The sequence below is a fragment of the Mandrillus leucophaeus genome, unplaced genomic scaffold, assembly GCF_000951045.1.
Source record: "Mandrillus leucophaeus isolate KB7577 unplaced genomic scaffold, Mleu.le_1.0 Scaffold650, whole genome shotgun sequence".
In the NCBI taxonomy this organism is placed as follows: domain Eukaryota; kingdom Metazoa; phylum Chordata; class Mammalia; order Primates; family Cercopithecidae; genus Mandrillus; species Mandrillus leucophaeus.
In genome coordinates, this window is record NW_012107031.1 from 684,291 (window position 1) to 702,065 (window position 17,775).

The 17,775-nt window shown below is 36.7% G+C and overlaps 1 protein-coding gene and 1 pseudogene across 1 annotated transcript in view; one reads left to right on the plus strand and one right to left on the minus strand.

Annotated features, from left to right (window-relative positions):
- Window positions 1-376: 376 nt before the first annotated feature.
- LOC105554623 lies at window positions 377-917 on the plus strand (annotated as a pseudogene).
- A 9,231-nt stretch (window positions 918-10,148) lies between these two features.
- The window catches only part of TMEM65 (transmembrane protein 65), a 70,311-nt gene continuing 62,684 nt past the window's right edge, over window positions 10,149-17,775 (minus strand). Inside the window, exon 7 of the mRNA XM_012001152.1 lies at window positions 10,149-12,232. Within this exon, the coding sequence (XP_011856542.1) occupies window positions 12,131-12,232 (102 nt within the window). The 3' untranslated portion in view covers window positions 10,149-12,130. The remainder of the gene's footprint in view (window positions 12,233-17,775) is intronic.

Sequence of the window (17,775 nt, forward strand, 5' to 3'; positions counted from 1 at the left end):
TCTTTCTGAATGGAAATTGTCACTACACTCTGGGTACGTAGGGGAAGATACTCTTTTCATTTACAGATTAGAGCAAGGAGCTAATTTAAGACCTTATAGAGAGTATGGCACACTTCGAGGTAAATGCAGTCACTTTGTGGAAACTTCAGCCCACTCTCTTGTGGATGGGTATCTTCCACACTGGGGAAAAAAAAGTAGGCATGAATACTTGGTATTCAAAGTGGTGGATTGTGATAGGGAGCCAGTTGTCCCCCAAGATGTCCTTCCCTTCTTCCAGTTTTTGGTATACAATTGGACATACAGAATGAAGACATTTAAAGTTTCTCTTTCAGCTCAGTGTGATCATGTGACATAGATCTGATGGAGAAGATGTGTCATGTGGCAACCTAAAAGTTGGCTCAACGGGGTCGGAGTGGGCACCGGTCTGGGCGCGGGCGTGAAGCAGCGGATGGACAGTTACGCGCACCTGAACGGCTGGAGCAATGGCAGCTACAGCCTGATGCAGGACCAGCTGGGTTACTCGTGGCACCCGGGCCTCCACGCGGACAGTCCCGCGCAGATACAGCCCATACACCGCTACGACGTGAGCGCCCCGCAGTACAACTCCGTGACCAGCTCGCAGACCTGCAAGAACGGCTCTCCCACCTACAGCACGTCCTACTCGCAGTAGGGCACTCCTGGCTCCATGGGTTCGGTGCTCAAGTCCCAGGCCAGCTCCAGCCCCGCTGTGGTTACCTCTTCCTCCCACTCCAGGGCGCCCTGCCAGGCCAGGGACCTCCGGGATGTGATCAGCACGTACCTCCCGGCGCCCAGTTGCCGGAACCCGCCGCCCCAGCCGACTTTACATGTCTCAGCACTACAGGAGCGGCCCGGTGCCCGGCACGGCCATTAACGGCACACTGCCCTTGCGCATGTGACGGCCGGACAGCGAACTGGAGGGGTATGAAATTTTCAAAGAAAAACGAAGGAAATGGGAGGGGTGCAAAAGAAGAGAGTAAGAAACAGCATGGAGAAAACCCGATACGCTAAAATATATATATATATATATATATCCCATCACCCACAGCAAACGACAGCTGCCAAAGAGAACACCAATCCCATTCACACTCACGCAAAAACCGCCATGCCGACAAGAAAACTTTTATGAGAGGGATCCTGGACTTCCTTTTGGTGGACTGTTTTTGTACAGAGAAAAACTGGGGGGTAGGGAGGGCGGAGGAATGGATCTTGTGCAGATTTGGAGGAAAGAAAGTTACGAAAAACTTTTTAAAAAAGTTCTAGTGGTACAGTAGGAGCTTTGCAGGAAGTTTGCAAGTCTTTACCAATAATATTTAGAGCTAGTCTCCAGGCGATGAAAAAATGTTTCAATATTTGCAAGCAACTTTTGTCCAGTATTTATCGAGATAAACATGGCAATCAAAATGTCTACTGTTTATAAGCTGAGAATTTGCCAGTATTTTTCAAGAAGAAGCTTCTTGCTGCATTTTGATGCTGTAGCTGAAATTTAGCACAATTGCAAACCTGGAAAGAAGAAAATTATTCAAATTTCGACATTTTAATTGTTTAAAAATTGTACGAAAGGAAAAAACTAAGTACTGGCAAACCATCTCTGTGGTCTCGTCTAAAAGGGCAAAAGTGCAAAACTTACATCGTTGGTAATTTATAATAGCTTTTGTTCAATCCCAACTTTCCATTTTGTTCAGATTAAAAACACATGAAACTACTGCTTTCGAAATATTTTCCTATGGTTTGTAATATTTCTGTAAATATATTGTGGTATTTTAAGGTTTTCCTCCTTTGTTTTTTGTAGTTGTATTTTAAAAGATTCGGCTCTGTAGTATTTGAATCAGTCTGCCGAGAATCCGTGTATATATTTGAACTATACATGGATATATAATATCCTTATAACAGGTACATTTTCAACTTATGTTTTTACTCCATTATGCACAGTTTGAAATAAATTTTTGAAATACGAAAAAAGTTGGCGCAAGGCCTTTTTATCTTTCTTTTCAGTTTCTTCCCCGCTGGGCAGAAGGTAGGTAGATGGCTGGGACTAAAGCAGCCATTTTAGATCACGAAGTAACGTTGACAGTGAAAACTGTACATGATGAAACAGAAGGATGAAAAGCTGGGCCTCTGACCACCACTTTCCAGAGCATAAAACCCTTATACCAGCCCTGGACAACATGCAACAATAATTTTCCGTAGGAGATTCATTTCTATCTTATTTCAGTGGCTGTTATTTTGGGGTTTTGTTACTTGCAACTAAGCCTCATAAAATTAGGAAAGTTCAGGACAGCAGTTCTCAGTGTGTTAGTATGGTCTGCAGACTTCTGAATTTTTTGTAGGGAGTTTGTGAAATCAAAACATTTTCAAAATATACTAAGACATTGTAAGTCCTTTTAACTATGGTGACACATTCACCAATGGCCCCAAAACAATTGTGGGTAAAAGCACCAGCATCTTTGAAACGAGGCACTAGTAGTCATTGTATTCTTCGTTGCCATGCAGCTGTAGGTGGGGGCTGGGGGAAGAGGTGGTTTCATCCAACGTCCTTAATAAAGCGGTAAAAATTACTTATTTTAAATCTTTACTCTTAAGTCTTTTAAATTTTCTGTATGAAGAAATGAGAAGTGTATGTGAAGTACTTCTGGGGATACCAAAATATGATGGTTGTCTTGAGGAAAACTACTTGTGAGGGTGTTTTGAGTCATGAGTCTGGAGGCAATTCAGATGTGGGTATTTGACAGACATTTCCTCAAACATGAACAAAGTGAACTGTCACTTCAAGAAAAACTCACAGTATTTGTTGCCAATGATAAATTTTAAGCTTTTAAGTGAAAATTATTTTGGAAAATGTGTATCTGCCATCTGAATTTGATGGCCTTTCAGTATTTAAGAGGCTTTTAAAAATGAGATTGCTGGTCATAGTGAACATGATTTTTAAACATTTTATATGGCAAAATATTAACATTTGGAAGATGTGCATAACTCAGTGAATCAATAGTTTCCATGGGCCAAATGTATGATTTTACAAAATTATTCGTGGGAAAAAGTTTCACTCAAAGTGCAAGGTAGACCACTGGAGTCTAATGAAATTCAATGCAAAGCCTCATTTATATGACTTCAGATTCTACATTGTAAATAATCTTTTAGCTACTACCCCTTGTTCAGTTTTGGTATAGTGTCCAAGAATAAATCTGTACCCTAGGCTATTAAAATATTCCTCCCGTCTACAACTTCATACCTGCATGAGGATGAATTTCTTCATTTACTTCAAACAAAACAACGTATCAGACTGAATGGAGAAACAGGTATGATAATCCAGCTGTCTTCTATTAAGCCAGACATTGAAAAGATTTGCAAAATGTTATTAACAATGCTGCTCTTCTCGCTAAATTATTTTTGAAAAATAATTATCATAAAATGTTAGCATGAAATTGGTTTAAAATAGATTAGCAAATATATTTTTAACATTTGTCAGTTTTCATTTCTGATATAGTCAATATAAACCTTCATAAACAAAAGTTAATTGGGAAAAAAAACAGAACTACCATCTGATCCAGCAATCCCAGTAACGGGTATATACCCAAAGGAAAATAAATCATTACATCAAAAAGAGAACTACACTTTTATGTCTATTGGAGCACTATTCACAATGGCAAAGATAGGGAATTGACTTAAGTGTCCACAAACTGAAGCGGCATAAAGAAAATGTAGTGTGTGTGTGATCATTTATATATATATATATGATATACTATTCGGCCATAAAAGATAATAAAATCACGCCTTTTGCAGCAACATGGATGGAGCTGGAGGTCATTATCTTAAGTGAAACATCTCAGAAACAGAAAGTCAAAACCGTATGTCCTCACTTGTAAGTGGGAGCTAACTAAGGTGTACACACGGACATAGAGTGTACACCTATGATGAACACTGGAGACTCGGAAGGGTGGGATGGTGGGAGACAGGCATATAAGGGATGAGAAATTACTTGATGAGTACAAGGTAGACTAATCAGGTAATGGTTACACTAAAAGCCCGGGCTTCACCACTATTGCAATATACTCACATAACAAAACTGCACTTGTACCCCTTAAATGTATACAAACTTTTTTAAAAGCAAGAAAAAGAAAACACCCTTTGGAGACATCAATATTTTTCCAGAGCATTAAGTTCTTGAGTGCTAAGTTCTTAAATGTTAAGATCTTAAGGACAAAACGTTTAAAATAATTGATTTATGATATTGAAAGAATTTGAAGTATAACCACAAAACTGTTCTGTTTATAAAATATGAGAACAGTAAAAGTATTAAGCCCAGAGTTCAGTAAACAATGTCATGTTAAGAAGAAAGGGGGCAGACAGATTCTAAAAACTGTAGATTAATATACTTAATATTAATTATCCTTAGGGCAAAAGGTTAGAGAACAGATTCAGCAGAAAGTAAAGTAACCATTAACTCCATTAACCCAACACAAGTTTATTTATGAAGTCAAGTCAAACTGAGGAGTATTTGTTTCTTTGATAATTGGTAGACAGGGAATGTATATACATATTGTATTTCCCATTAAGCATTTGCTCATGTTACAGAACAGTGGCCTAGAGAACTATCATTGAAGATTTACCAAATCTGCCTGAAGCAAAATGTGATAAACTGCAGAAACGGTGCAAAATGACACTGGAAGTCGTAGAGCTGATTCTTGAACACGGGTTTGAACTGCATAGGTCTGCTTATATGCATTTTCTTGATAAATATATTGAAAAATTTTTTGGAGATTTACAATAATTTAAAAAACTTACAGATGCACCATGTAGCTTAGAAATATTGAAAAACTAAGAAAATGATGTGTCATTAATGCATAAAATATATGTAGACACTAGTCTATTTTATCATTTACTACCATAAATATATACAAATCTATTATAAAAAGTTAAAACTGGCTGGGCGCAGTGGCTCATGCCTGTAATCCCAACACTTTGGGAGGCCGAGGCGGGCAGATCACCTGAGGTCAGGAGTTCAAGAGCAGCCTGGCCAACACGGTGAAACCCCGTTTCTACTAAAAATACAAAACTTAGCTGGGCATGGTGATGCATGCCTGTAATCCCAACTACGTGGGAGGCTGAGGCAGGAGAATCACTTGAACCCGGAAGACAGTGGTTGCCGTGAGCCGGGATGGTGCCACTGTACCACTCCAGCCTGGGCAACAGAGCGAGACTCCATCTCAAAAAATACCAAAAAAAAGTTAAAATTTATCAAAACTTATGCATACACAGACTACATTGGAGCCATTTACAGTTGAGACAAACATAAAGATGTAGTACTAAATTACAACTGAAAAAGATTAACTATAGTACATACTGCACTACTACTATAATTTCAGAGCTACCTCCTGTTGCTATTGCTGTGAGCTCAAGTGCTATATTCACTTAAAATGCCATGTGATGTTTATCATCTCCACATGGGCAGTTCATCTCTCCAGTAAATCGTGTATCGTAGTAAAAAGTGATCTCTCATGGTTCTCAGTTATTTTTCATCATGTTTAGTACAACCATAAACCTTGCAATAATACCATGGGACCCATACAACACTAGTCCCACTAGTGACGCTGGAAGGGCTCCCAAGGAGCAAAGTCATGACATTACAAGAAAAAGTTAAATTGCTTGATGGGTACTGGTCTGCAGCTGTAGATGCCCATCCTTCAAGACAAATGAATCTAGCATAAGGACCACTGTTAATAAAATTAAGAAAATTTATGAAGCCTTTACTGCATCTATACCAGCAAACCTTGTACTTTTTGTGATATACCTTTTTATCTCATATTGAAAATGCAACTTTTATGTGGGTGCAGTATTGCTATAAGAAAGATGTACCTATAGGCTCTAATATGATTGGAGAAAAGGTGGTCATTATATGACAATTTAAGGCAAAAGGAAGGTGAAGGATCTAAATCTAGAGAATTTAATGCCAGCAAAGGATGGCTTGATAATATTAGAAAGAAGTTTGGCTTTAAAAATGTTAAGATAACAGAAGAGGCAGCTCCTGATGACCAAGAGGCAGCAGATGAGTTCCCAGATGCCATTAAGAAAATCATTGAGGAGAAAGGATATCTACCAGAACAGGTTCTTAAGGCAGACAAAAGTGCCCTATTCTGGAAAAAATATACATATATATGCCACAAAGTACATTTATTAGTAAAGAAGAGAAGTGAGCACCAGGATTTAAGGCAGAAAGGGACAGGCTAATGCTATAGGTTTTTGCTAATGCTTTTGAGTTTATGGTCAAGACTGCACTTATCTATAAAGTTGTTAACTCTCAAATCTTGAAGGAAAAAGTTAAACACAAGCTGCCAGTCTTCTGGCAGGGTAACAAGAAGGTCTAGACAACAACCCTTTTTCTGGATTGGCTCCACTGATGTTTTGTCTTTGGAGTCAGGAAGTACCTTGCCAGTAAAGGACTGCCTTTTAAAGTTCTTTTGATACTGGACAATGCCCCGGCCACCCACCCAGAACTGCATGAGTTCAACGCTAAAGGCATCGAAGTGATCTATTTGCCCCCAAACATAATGTCTCTAATTTAGTTTCTAGACAGGGGGTCATAAGGACCTTCATGGCTCATTACCCACAGTACTCTATGCAAAGAACCATCAGTGCCATCCAAGAAAACTCTAACAAAGAGAACATCATCAAAGTCTGGAAGGATTCCACCACTGATGATGCCATTGTTGCTAGAGAAGAAGCCATGAAAGCCATCAAGCCCAAAATAATAAGTTACTGCTGAGGAAAACAACCAGATGTTGTGTGTGACTTCACAGAATTTACAACAGAGCCAGTCAAGAAAATCGTGAAAGAGGTTGTAGATATGTTAAATAAATAAATAAATAAATAACAAATAAATAAATAAAATGGTAGAGGGTAAAACGTTTCAAGATCTGAATCCTGGAGTGAGTCAAAAGCTAAGCAATTCAAAAGCTTAGCTTTTGGAGATGAGTGCCTCTGAATCAGTGCCACACAATGAGGAGGAAGACATTTAGAAGCAGTGCCAGTAAACAAATCAACATTAGACAATCTGTGTTGATTATTCAAGACTGATTTTACAACATGGACCCTTCTACCACACAAGCACTAAAACTAAAGCAAATGGTGGAAGAAGGATTAGTACCATTTAGAAACATTTTTAGAGAAATGAAAAAAAGCAAAACATCAGACAGAAGTTACAATGCATTTTCATAATTACAACTAGTGTGTCTGCCTTTCCTGCTTCCCCTTCCACCTCTGCTACCGCTAAGAGCAAGACCAATCCTTCCTTTTCCTCCTCCACCTCAGCCTACTCAACATGAAGACAAGGAGGATGAAGACTTTTATCATGATCCACTTCCACTTAATGAAGAGTAAATGTATTTTCTCTTCCTGATGATTTTAATAGCATTTTCTTTCTTCTACCGTAATACAATGTATGATACATGTAACAGACAAAATATGTGTTAATCTACTGTTTATGTTATCAGAAAGGCTTCCAGCCAATAGTAGGCTATAAGTAAAATTTGGAAAGAGTCAAAGTTGTATTCAGATTTTCAACTGCACAGGGGTTGGTGTCCCTAATCCCTGCATTGTTCAAGGGTCAACTGTAAATGTTTTGCTGATGGGAGTATCCACAGACTTTTGTGAATTCTAGGGTTGCTTCCCCATGCTTCTGTGCCATTTCCATCTACTGCTGTCAGTAAACATGCAAGGAGTATTAATCTTAATATTTAACTGTTACTCTTTAGGCTTAATCCAGACATTAGTCATATGAAACAAAAAGAAAACATTTTACAATGCATTCCAAAGTGGAACATATTTAATGTATCTGAGATTTTCTTAACACCAACTTTCTAGTACCTAGCATGATACTTTCTCTTCACAGACTATCTGCACTGTTTGTGCCTTCGCTTCTTTCAGGTCTTCACTGACCATCTTCACTTGTGACCACTGGTACTTTCTATCCTCTTTATCTTGTTTCATTTATCTCTATAGAACTTACCACCATCTGACATAAACAATATTTAAGTGTATATCTGCAGGCTGGGCGCAGGGGCTCATGCCCGTAATCCCAGCACTTTGGGAGGCCGAGACGGGTGGATCACCTGAGGTCAGGAGTCTGAGGCCAGCCTGGCCAACATGGTGAAATCCCATCTCTATTAAAAATACAAACAAATTAGGCTCAGTGGCATGTGCCTGAAATCCCAGCTACTCAGGAGGCTGAGGCAGGAGAATCACTTGAACACAGGAAGCAGAGGTTGCAGTGAGCCAAGATCATAACACTGCACTCCAGCCTGGGTGACAGCAAGACTCCATCTCAAAAAAAAAAAAAGTGTATTTGCTTTTCTGGGTTCTCTTCCCCTATTACTACCCTCCCTCGCACCCCAAAAGAATAAGCTTCGGTACAGATGTTCTGGTTGTTCACTCAGTGCCTTGAACACAAGTATGCAATAAAGAACACAAGATTTCTTAAGTGAATCTTGAGATTGTAAGCACAATACTCTTAAATTATAGATAAGAAAATGACTCCATGAACCTGGAGGTAAAAAGGAACCTAGGCAGAGAGCAGACATTACAAAGCCCATGCAACTGATGTCCCTACGACCCAGCAGTTAAGAAGACAGGCTTCATACTTGGACAAAATAGGATTCCAGTCCACTTATTCGTAGTGGCAAACTCTCTTCATGCCTCAATTTAGCTATGAGAAAATAGAGATGATAATGATAATAGCCCCAACTTCATGTTGTCATTAAGGTGATTAAATGCAACAATGTGTGTAAATTACTAGTGCATAAAGGAATAAGCATTTAATAAAAGGGAACTATTATTCTTATTACTACTACTATCATCATCATCATCTCAGTCAGGATCCAAAGCCAATTTTTTAGTATTTCACAAATAATTTATGGTAAGATAGGCTAACTAGTTTCTAAGTCCAGACAACTGAGGGAAAAAAGCAGATTAGAGAGATGAAAGTTGCCAGAAGCAAGATCAGAAGAAAAATGAAAACTATAAAAACTAGATTCTCAAGGTACTGCATTACCACACAATAATAATGTACGTAAAGATAATGCTTATATATTATATTTAATATACTGTCTTAAGATGGCGAGAAAATATAATTCTAAAATTAGAAAGATTACTTCAAAATGGCTCATACAAACTTTTGGTATAAAAGATAAACTTCCATTACCTTCAAAATTTATGTTCTAGAGAAAAAGCATAAATGAGACATTATTACATAAACAGCTTAGATATCCCTGCTGTAAATACCCATCAGTGTGACTTATGTGAGTCTATCTAAAGCTTTTCTAAGGGCTCACTCTTCACTCACACTCTGTAATGCTGTATCTCAGGTGCAGATTCCAGGGAGGTGGTAAATTGTTCCATTCACTGTCTTAGTGACATTGCTGCCACCTTATAACAAATCCGTATTCATTAATTCTGTTTGTTTTAGTAATAGAATATACCAAGGTCCTCTAGTAAGAAATCAAATTTCAAAATCAAAACCACATTCCAAATTTCTTAAAAGATACTTTTTTTTGTTCAATTCCTTTGTAAAAACATTGGTCACCATTTAACATACATGGCAACAAAATGCACCCAATTTACATGCATCAACAAGTTAATAAATCATAATACATGGACAACACAAATTTCAAACAAACAGTACTAAAGTAGCTCATGTTGCATTTAACTATAGTTCTTGTGCTCCTAATAGAGAAGTAGCTAATATGAGAAACAAACAGTTCCAGTTTCAACCTGAATTAAAGTTCTTTGTGGCAAGTAACATGAAACAATGATCACATGAAGTCATTATCTTAAAAAGAATCATTCTTCAGAAATCACTTTGTGCAAAGCACCATACTAGTGTAGACTATGATCTTAAAAAACATATACCTTCAGCTAAAGACAAATGGTCTCCATTTTTTGAAAATTAATTACCTGAATGATTCAAATTTTTATTATGCCCATAAATTAAAATTATCTTTCAATGTAAAGGTTATATATATTTGACACCGTAAATAATTCTGGAGATGTTCAGTTAAACCAATAATTCCCTGGGACTGGATTACTTTCAAGAGCAAAAAGAAAAAACAATAATCAAAAGCCCTTTCTAAACTCACAGGCAAGGTTTCTGATTTGGGATTTAATTAATAAGAAGTTAAGCACCACAATAAAATACATTTTTAGAAAACAGAATGGACTGCCATCAATACACAAGTTAGGGACAAAAGAAAGCACTTACACTTTACCTCCCACCCTTTCCCCCCAAAAAATTTAAGCACTCTAATCCTATCAATCTGAAATTTTACAAAGGATTTTTTGTGTGGTTATCTGTGTGTGGATATTATATGGAAGATACAAACCGAAATTCGATTTAAGATCTCAAGTTCTAGAATCATGATTTGATTCAGTAAGAATGTCATATTATTTGTGCATGTTATATATTTAGTTTTAGATTATACGCTACATTTTTATGCTTTCTCCCCTCAAAGTCTATGATTAAAGGATGGCACTTATTCATTCTGAAGTGCATGAGAGAATTTATGACAAATTGCCTTGCGAAACGGTATCTCCTCTGAAGAGTTCAAAGTAATTATGTATAAATAAAACCTTAAAATAAAATTGCTGTAAATCCTCTGCATCTATTTAGCAACACAAATAACTTCAATAGCCAAAATATTATTTTAATTTTAATTTAAGTTTCTCTCCTCCATGATGTATTTAATTACGCTGTTACAAGTAAGAGTAATTTTTTAGTATGTGTAACAGACCACATGCTAAAAAAGTTTAAGGGTTCAGAAAACTAAAATTTATAATTCTTACATGGTTATACTTAAGTCAGATATACAAGACTAGAAATAAGTAACTTCAACCTAAAATACGCTTTAAATACCACAAAAGAAGAAAAAAGAAAAACAAAGGGAAAAAGGATTTCTCCTCATGTAATTTTTGAGTGGACTATGTAGCAAAAAAGCAAAATATTAAATATCTAGTTTTCACTTCAAAAGAAATTATTCATAAATAAAATTCACTAAATAAGATATAATGAGATTAGGAGTATGAGTACGGAGCATTCAGACTTATTCCATTCAGATGAGAAGATGACATCTTTGGAGGAAACAAAAAAAAAAAAACCTTACCAAATAATACGATTTGTATCTCATTAACCTTTCAAACATCACTTCAACTTCACCATTTATACCATAAACCTTCTTGACAGTTTCTATTTTCTACCTTTTTTCAAAAAAAGCTTTAGCCTCTTAATTTCCAAGCATCATATTAAATCCCTTAGTTCAATCTAATTCCACAATCCCCATTTCAAAGACTTTAAAATACTCATCTTCTTCCCCTCAAAAGTTGGAATCCACCATGTAATTATTCAAAACTGGGAAACTAAAGGTTAAAAAAAAATCAACTAAAAATAGTATGCTTGTTAGTATATATGGTTTCACGTAGCAGGGAGACCACATAATTGCTCTTTCTGATTAACCTCTGGCCCTTAAAATAGTAAAGTCAGAAAATTAAAATAAGTAATATATACTTATAATACTTAAAATCTGTATCTATATCCATTTTCAATAGATGTACGAGTTAAGAAAATGACTGAAATTATATGATTATAAATGTTTACTAACAGTACAAAATTGATGTTCCCAAAAAGAGGGTAAAAAAATCTTTAACTGATATTAAACATCTTCAGTAATTTGGAAAAATCCCCAGGTTGAAATGTAACTATCAGGGAACAACGAAAAATGCTTTCATGCATGTACACATGTTAAGTAACAAATAAGCAAACCCCAAGTCAATACAGTACATCAATGACACTTAAATAACATTATGAATATAAAAGAAAGAAAAGATAAAATGTTGACTGCTACTGATGAAAGAGCATTTCAACAATTTACACAAAATGATACTAAACAGCTTTTTAAAAAAGATGTCCTAAGAAGATCAAGCCACAATAAGTTAGTGTTTTCCATAATACATGCTAAATTATTTGATCCCATATCTATACTGTTACTGTCTTAATTCCTAAATGTTGTGACAGCATATTTAATTACTGAGGTACATTAGTTTACATCTTTTTATAGGTATTCTAAGAGGATTAACTTTTCGTTTCCAGTTTTTCATCTTCTTCACCTCCTCCAAAGAAAATTAAAGGAAACATTCCTAGAATGCAGCCAATAGTCACCCCAACAGCTTTGCCCTAAGGAAACAAAAGAGAACATTTTTAAAAAGTTACTTTATCTCTGATAACAAGAAGGCAGGAAAAAAATCTCACCAGCTCTTCTCAATATATTTGGATTTGCTACCCTTCACATATATTCCTCTTCAATATTTATCCCTGTGTATACCTTATATGTAGATATAATCATTATGTAAACATAGCTTTGTTTTCTTCCTCAATCCATACCCCTGCATAGCCACACATTTTCTTACAAACTCTTTTCCAAACTGCTAAACTTAAAGTTCAACTGAATTGACGGGTCCATATTCTACTTAAATCTCTACTTAAATCTACTTAAATCTACACAACAGCCACTGCTCCTTCTCCAACATTATAAGTGAAATAACAACGAGCATTTCTGTGTATAGTTCTTCACCAATGATTTATTTAAAAATCAAACAGTATTAATATTTGTGCATCTTCATGAAGGATTGTCATGCTGTCCATCCTTGACAAAGCTGCATATACTTACATACCAATTTCAGTATACACAAATGTAGACATACATACCAATTTTCCTGCAACCTCACCTACATTATAAAAATTTTATTTCATTTTAATTAATTAATTTATTTATTTTAGAGACAGGGTCTCCCTCTGTCACCTAGGATGGAGTGCAGTGGCATGATCATAGCCCACTGCAGTCTTGGCCCAAGCCATCTTCCTGATCTCTTCCTGAACTCTTTGGCTCAAGCGAGCCTCCTGACTCAGTCTCCCCAGTAACTAGAACTACAGACACATAGCACTATGCCTAGATAATTTTGTTACTTTTATTCTTCTTCTTATTATTATTATTATTTTGTAGAGCTAGGGTCTCCCTATATTGCTCAGGCTGATCTTGAACTCCTGGCTTCAAGAGATCCTCCCACCTTTGCCTCCCAAATGGGATTACAGGCTCTGGGAGCCACCACACCCAGATCATTATAAAAATTTAAAATTTTTATTTTTGTAAATGGTTTTCAAAATTTGCATTCCTATGATGACTATCAAGTTTATATACTTTTCAATTAAGTTTCATTTCCTCATACAAATATTTATTGAGAAGCTACTATGTGTCAAACTCTCTACTTGAGTGTACCATGGAGATGGACTAATCTTACGTCGTCTGTCTCTCTCCTCCAGGAACTTCTAGTTAGGTACACAGGGAAAGACAAAATAAGTTCTATCAAACATTACAGATACTATGATAGCTACGTAATCTTTGTTCTTGAATGAAATGTTTTCTCTTATACATTGTCTGTTTAGCTATCACATCCCACAGTTTTTCGGGTTTTGTTTTTGTTTTTGTTTTTGAGACGAGTCTGGCTCTGTCACCCAGGCTGGAGTGCAGGGGCGCTATCTTGGCTCACTGCAAGCTCTGCCTCCCAGGTTTATGTCATCCTCCTGCCTCAGCCTCCCGAGTAGCTGGGACCACAGGTGCCCGCCACCACGCCCAGCTAATTTTTTGTATTTTTAGTCTATAGAGACAGGGTTTCACCGTGTTAGCCAGGATGCTCTCGATCTCCTGACCTTGTGATCCACCCCTTTCTCGGCCTCCCAAAGTGCTTGGATTACAGGCGTGAGCCACTGCGCCAGGCCCACATCCTACAGTTTTTCTACCAAATTTAATAGTAGACATTAATATTTTGACAATAGCTTGCGTAAAAATTTTCAACTTTGTTATTTTGAGGGTTTTGGTGGTGGTAGTGGTATTAGTAGTATGACCAATACTTGATATTAATAGTCAAAACTGTTATTTTCATTATGCCAAAACTTTAAAAGGTATCACTCACGCGGAGTTTTAACAAGCAGAAACTTTCTTCATTCCACATGCTGATAAATTTAATCCTTAGCTTCTTGTTTTTTTACTTTAACATATTTACTCATTTGAATATATGCACAGAGAAATCATTATATCCTATTTCAGACTCCTGACTTTCCCATATACAGAAGATAACATGACAAAAGCTAACTCTGAAATTTACCCGTGATAGAATAAATACAAATACACATGCAGGTTCCAGTTGACATAGGTGTATTTTAAAACCTCACTTGTAATTTCGCCCCACTTTCACTTCCCACCCATTCTGTTAGAATTCCTGTGGCAACCAAGGCTTTCCTCACCCTTCAGTTTAGGAATACCAGTCAGTGATCTCTGACCCAATTATCTCAAGAGATATAACATCAATAGGGTGGTGAGGAAGAAAAAAGTGATACACTTTTCTTACTCCCTGATCCAGGACCTGAAGCAAATTTCTTCATTGTGAAAACATTTATTTACACATTATTATTATGTCTTACAATACTCTAGGCCCCACAGTTAACCACATTGGGGCTAATCGTAGAACTTCAGTCCCAACTGTAATACTGTTTTATAAGAAAATATTTTTTGAATTTCAAACAACCAAATTACAAGTGCCGTTTTAAAATACACCTATGTCAACTGGAACCTGCAGGTGTATTTGTATTTATTCTATCACGGGTAAATTTCAGAGTTAGCTTTTGTCATGAGTAGAAGGCTGATCACTAACTTCAAATACTTCAGGCTGTATAGAATCAAAATGTTACGTTACAGAGTAGAAGATTCGATTCTAACATAAAACAAGCAGAGTCAACAACTAAGGAACAGAATCACTGTTGCCATAAACCAGTGAGGGGTTTTATCGCAATACACACACAGACACACACACACTCAATATATTAACACTAGTTTAGTAATTTAGATGTTTTTGTCATAGAGAAGAGAAAATGAACCTACTTTTAATATAGAAAGAAAACAATTATTATGCCCCAGAAAAATAAACTTCTGATCCCAACTTTAATGCTAAAATTTTTAAGACAAATTGCTAGAATGTTAGAAAATCCTTATTCCCTCAAAACTCCAGCTGGTATCAGGGGACTAGTCTCACTTTACTTACAAATTGTAAGATATGGACACATGTAAACTAAAAGGAAAAGTCCAAAATTAACATTCCACTTTCTTAAAAGACTTTTCAACCTTTATAAAGTAAAAATTACAACAAGCAAATAGGTCCTCATTTTGTTTCTCCACACTCTTCCTACATTTTGATTGAAAACCAAACACTTCCCTGCTATACTTGTGATCCTTCTACTACTCATATTTTAAAGGGTAGTAATTATTGAAGATTTAAAGTGATTTAAAGTGATTAGTGATGAATTTAATTTTTACCTATGTGTATGTTTTTATACTCTGTATGAATATTTTGCAGGTAAAAATTCTGTTTACTTCCAAAACATTTAATATCTTCATTAAAATAAATTCCATCTAATTTAACATTAATTTTATATTTTACTCTTCTTCAGCTCCCATTAGTGTTTCAATCCATTGTCATTTGATTTTTCTTCTTCCATTAGTCCATAGAAATTGCTCAGAAATGATTATCAATGAGAACTACATACCAAATCCAAAAACAAAAAACAAAAAAAAATTTTCAGAAATTTTACTTGATTTTCTTTATATCAAGAGGAATTAATTGAATTAATTATCATTCACTGCTTCTTAAAACTTCTTCCTTGAAAGCTCCCATAAGACCATGAGCTCTTAGGTATTTTCTAGGGTTCTTTAATTTTGCACATTTTCTCTGGAACAACACTTCTCAAATTTTAATGTACAGCAGAATTAAAACACAAATTGCTGGGTTCTGTCTCCAGAATTTTTCATTTTGTGAATCTGTAGCAGGCAGATTTTAAGGTGGCCTTCATGATATCTTCCTTCTGATATTTAAGTCTTTGCATAGTCTCCTCCCCTTGAGCATGGGCAGGATGCTCTAACTTGCTTTGAATAATAGGAAAGGTGATGGGGTGTTACTCCTGCGATTACATGACATTACATAAGGCTCCATCTTGCCATCCTGCCAGCAGACTCATTTTCTTTCTCCCTTGCTGGCTCTGAAGATGCAGGCTGCCATGTTGTGAGAGGGTCTACTGAGAGGGCCCCATGGCAAGGAACTGCAGGTGACCCGTAGATCGGGATGTCCAATTTTTTGGCTTCCCTGGGCCACATTGGAAGAAGAATTTTCTTGGGCCACACATAAAATACACTAACACTAACGATAGCTTAAAAAAAAATCACAGAAAAAAATCTCATTATGTTTTAAGAAAGTTTACCAATTTTTGGTAAACTTTTGGATTACCAAAAGCAGGCTGCACAAGCCTGCTCTAGATGGAGGGAGGCCTCTAGGACATGAGAGTGCAACAGCAAGCCAGAGGCTGGGTCCCTCACAGTCACAAAAAAATTAATTTTGCCAAAGACCTGGGTGAGCCTGGAAGTGGATTCATCACCAGTTGAGCTTCTAGACAGGAACCAAGTCCTAGCTGGACATGATTGCAGTCTTCCAGAGGACCCATTTAAGCTATTCCTGATCTGACCCACAGAAAATGAGAGATAATAAATATATGTTGTTTTAAGCTGCTGAATTTGTATGATTTTTTTTTTTTTTTTTTTTTTTTTTCTGTGTAGACAATTATATTGTCTGCAAATTTTAAGGGCAAATTTTATTTCCTCCTTTTTTTTAGGTGAGATGGAGTCTCACTCTGTCGCCCAGGCTGGAGTGCAATGGCTTGATCTCAGCTCACTGCAACCTCCACCTCCCAAATTCAAGCAATTCTCCTGCTTCAGCCTCCCAAGTAAGCTGGGATTACAGACACCTGGCCACCACGCCCAGCTAATTTTTGTATTTTCAGTAGAGACAGGGTTTCACTACCTTGGTCAGACTGGTCTCGAACTCCTGACCTCAGGTGATCCACCTGCCTCAGCCTTCCAAAGTGCAGGGATTACAGGCATGAGCAACCCCGTCCAGCTGCAATAATTTTTTACACAATAATAGACAGGTCTAAGATGAAGACTGTGTGTTTGCATTTCTAAGAAGTTACCAGGTAATGTTGATCCTGCTGATGCTGGCACCACATTTTGAGAACCACTCTCCTATGAAAGTTCATCTTCTCCCATGGTTTTAACAATCACCTACCTTTTCAGTGAGGCCTACAGTGACTCTCCTATTGAATACTGCAGTCTGCTTCTATCCTAGCACTCCCAGCCTCTTCTACTTCACTCTGTTTTCCCTTATTCTCGTAACACATATAAACTTCTAATATGCTAAATATTTTTATTTATCAGATTGTTTATTGTCTGTCTCCCCACTGCTTGAATGCAAGATCTATCAGAAATAAGATCTTATTTTGTTAACCAATGTATTCAAAACTCCTGTATATCTACTTGGCATAAAATATGTAAACAATAAGTATTTGTTGAATGAATGAGTGACAATACCCATTATTACTAACTCGGACCTATCTAACTCTTGACTTTAACCCAAATGCCTACTAGGTGTCACCACTTGAATGTCCTACTAGTATCTCAAATTCAATGTGTCCAAAATAGAACTCATTATCTTCCCTTACAAGCTTATTCCTCCTCCTTTTTTTCTTGATTTTATTGATGGCATCATGATCCATCCAGTTTCCTTCTTATTTAAAACTCCCCTGGCTCTCCAACACTTAGGTAAGAGGCTGAAGCTCCTTAG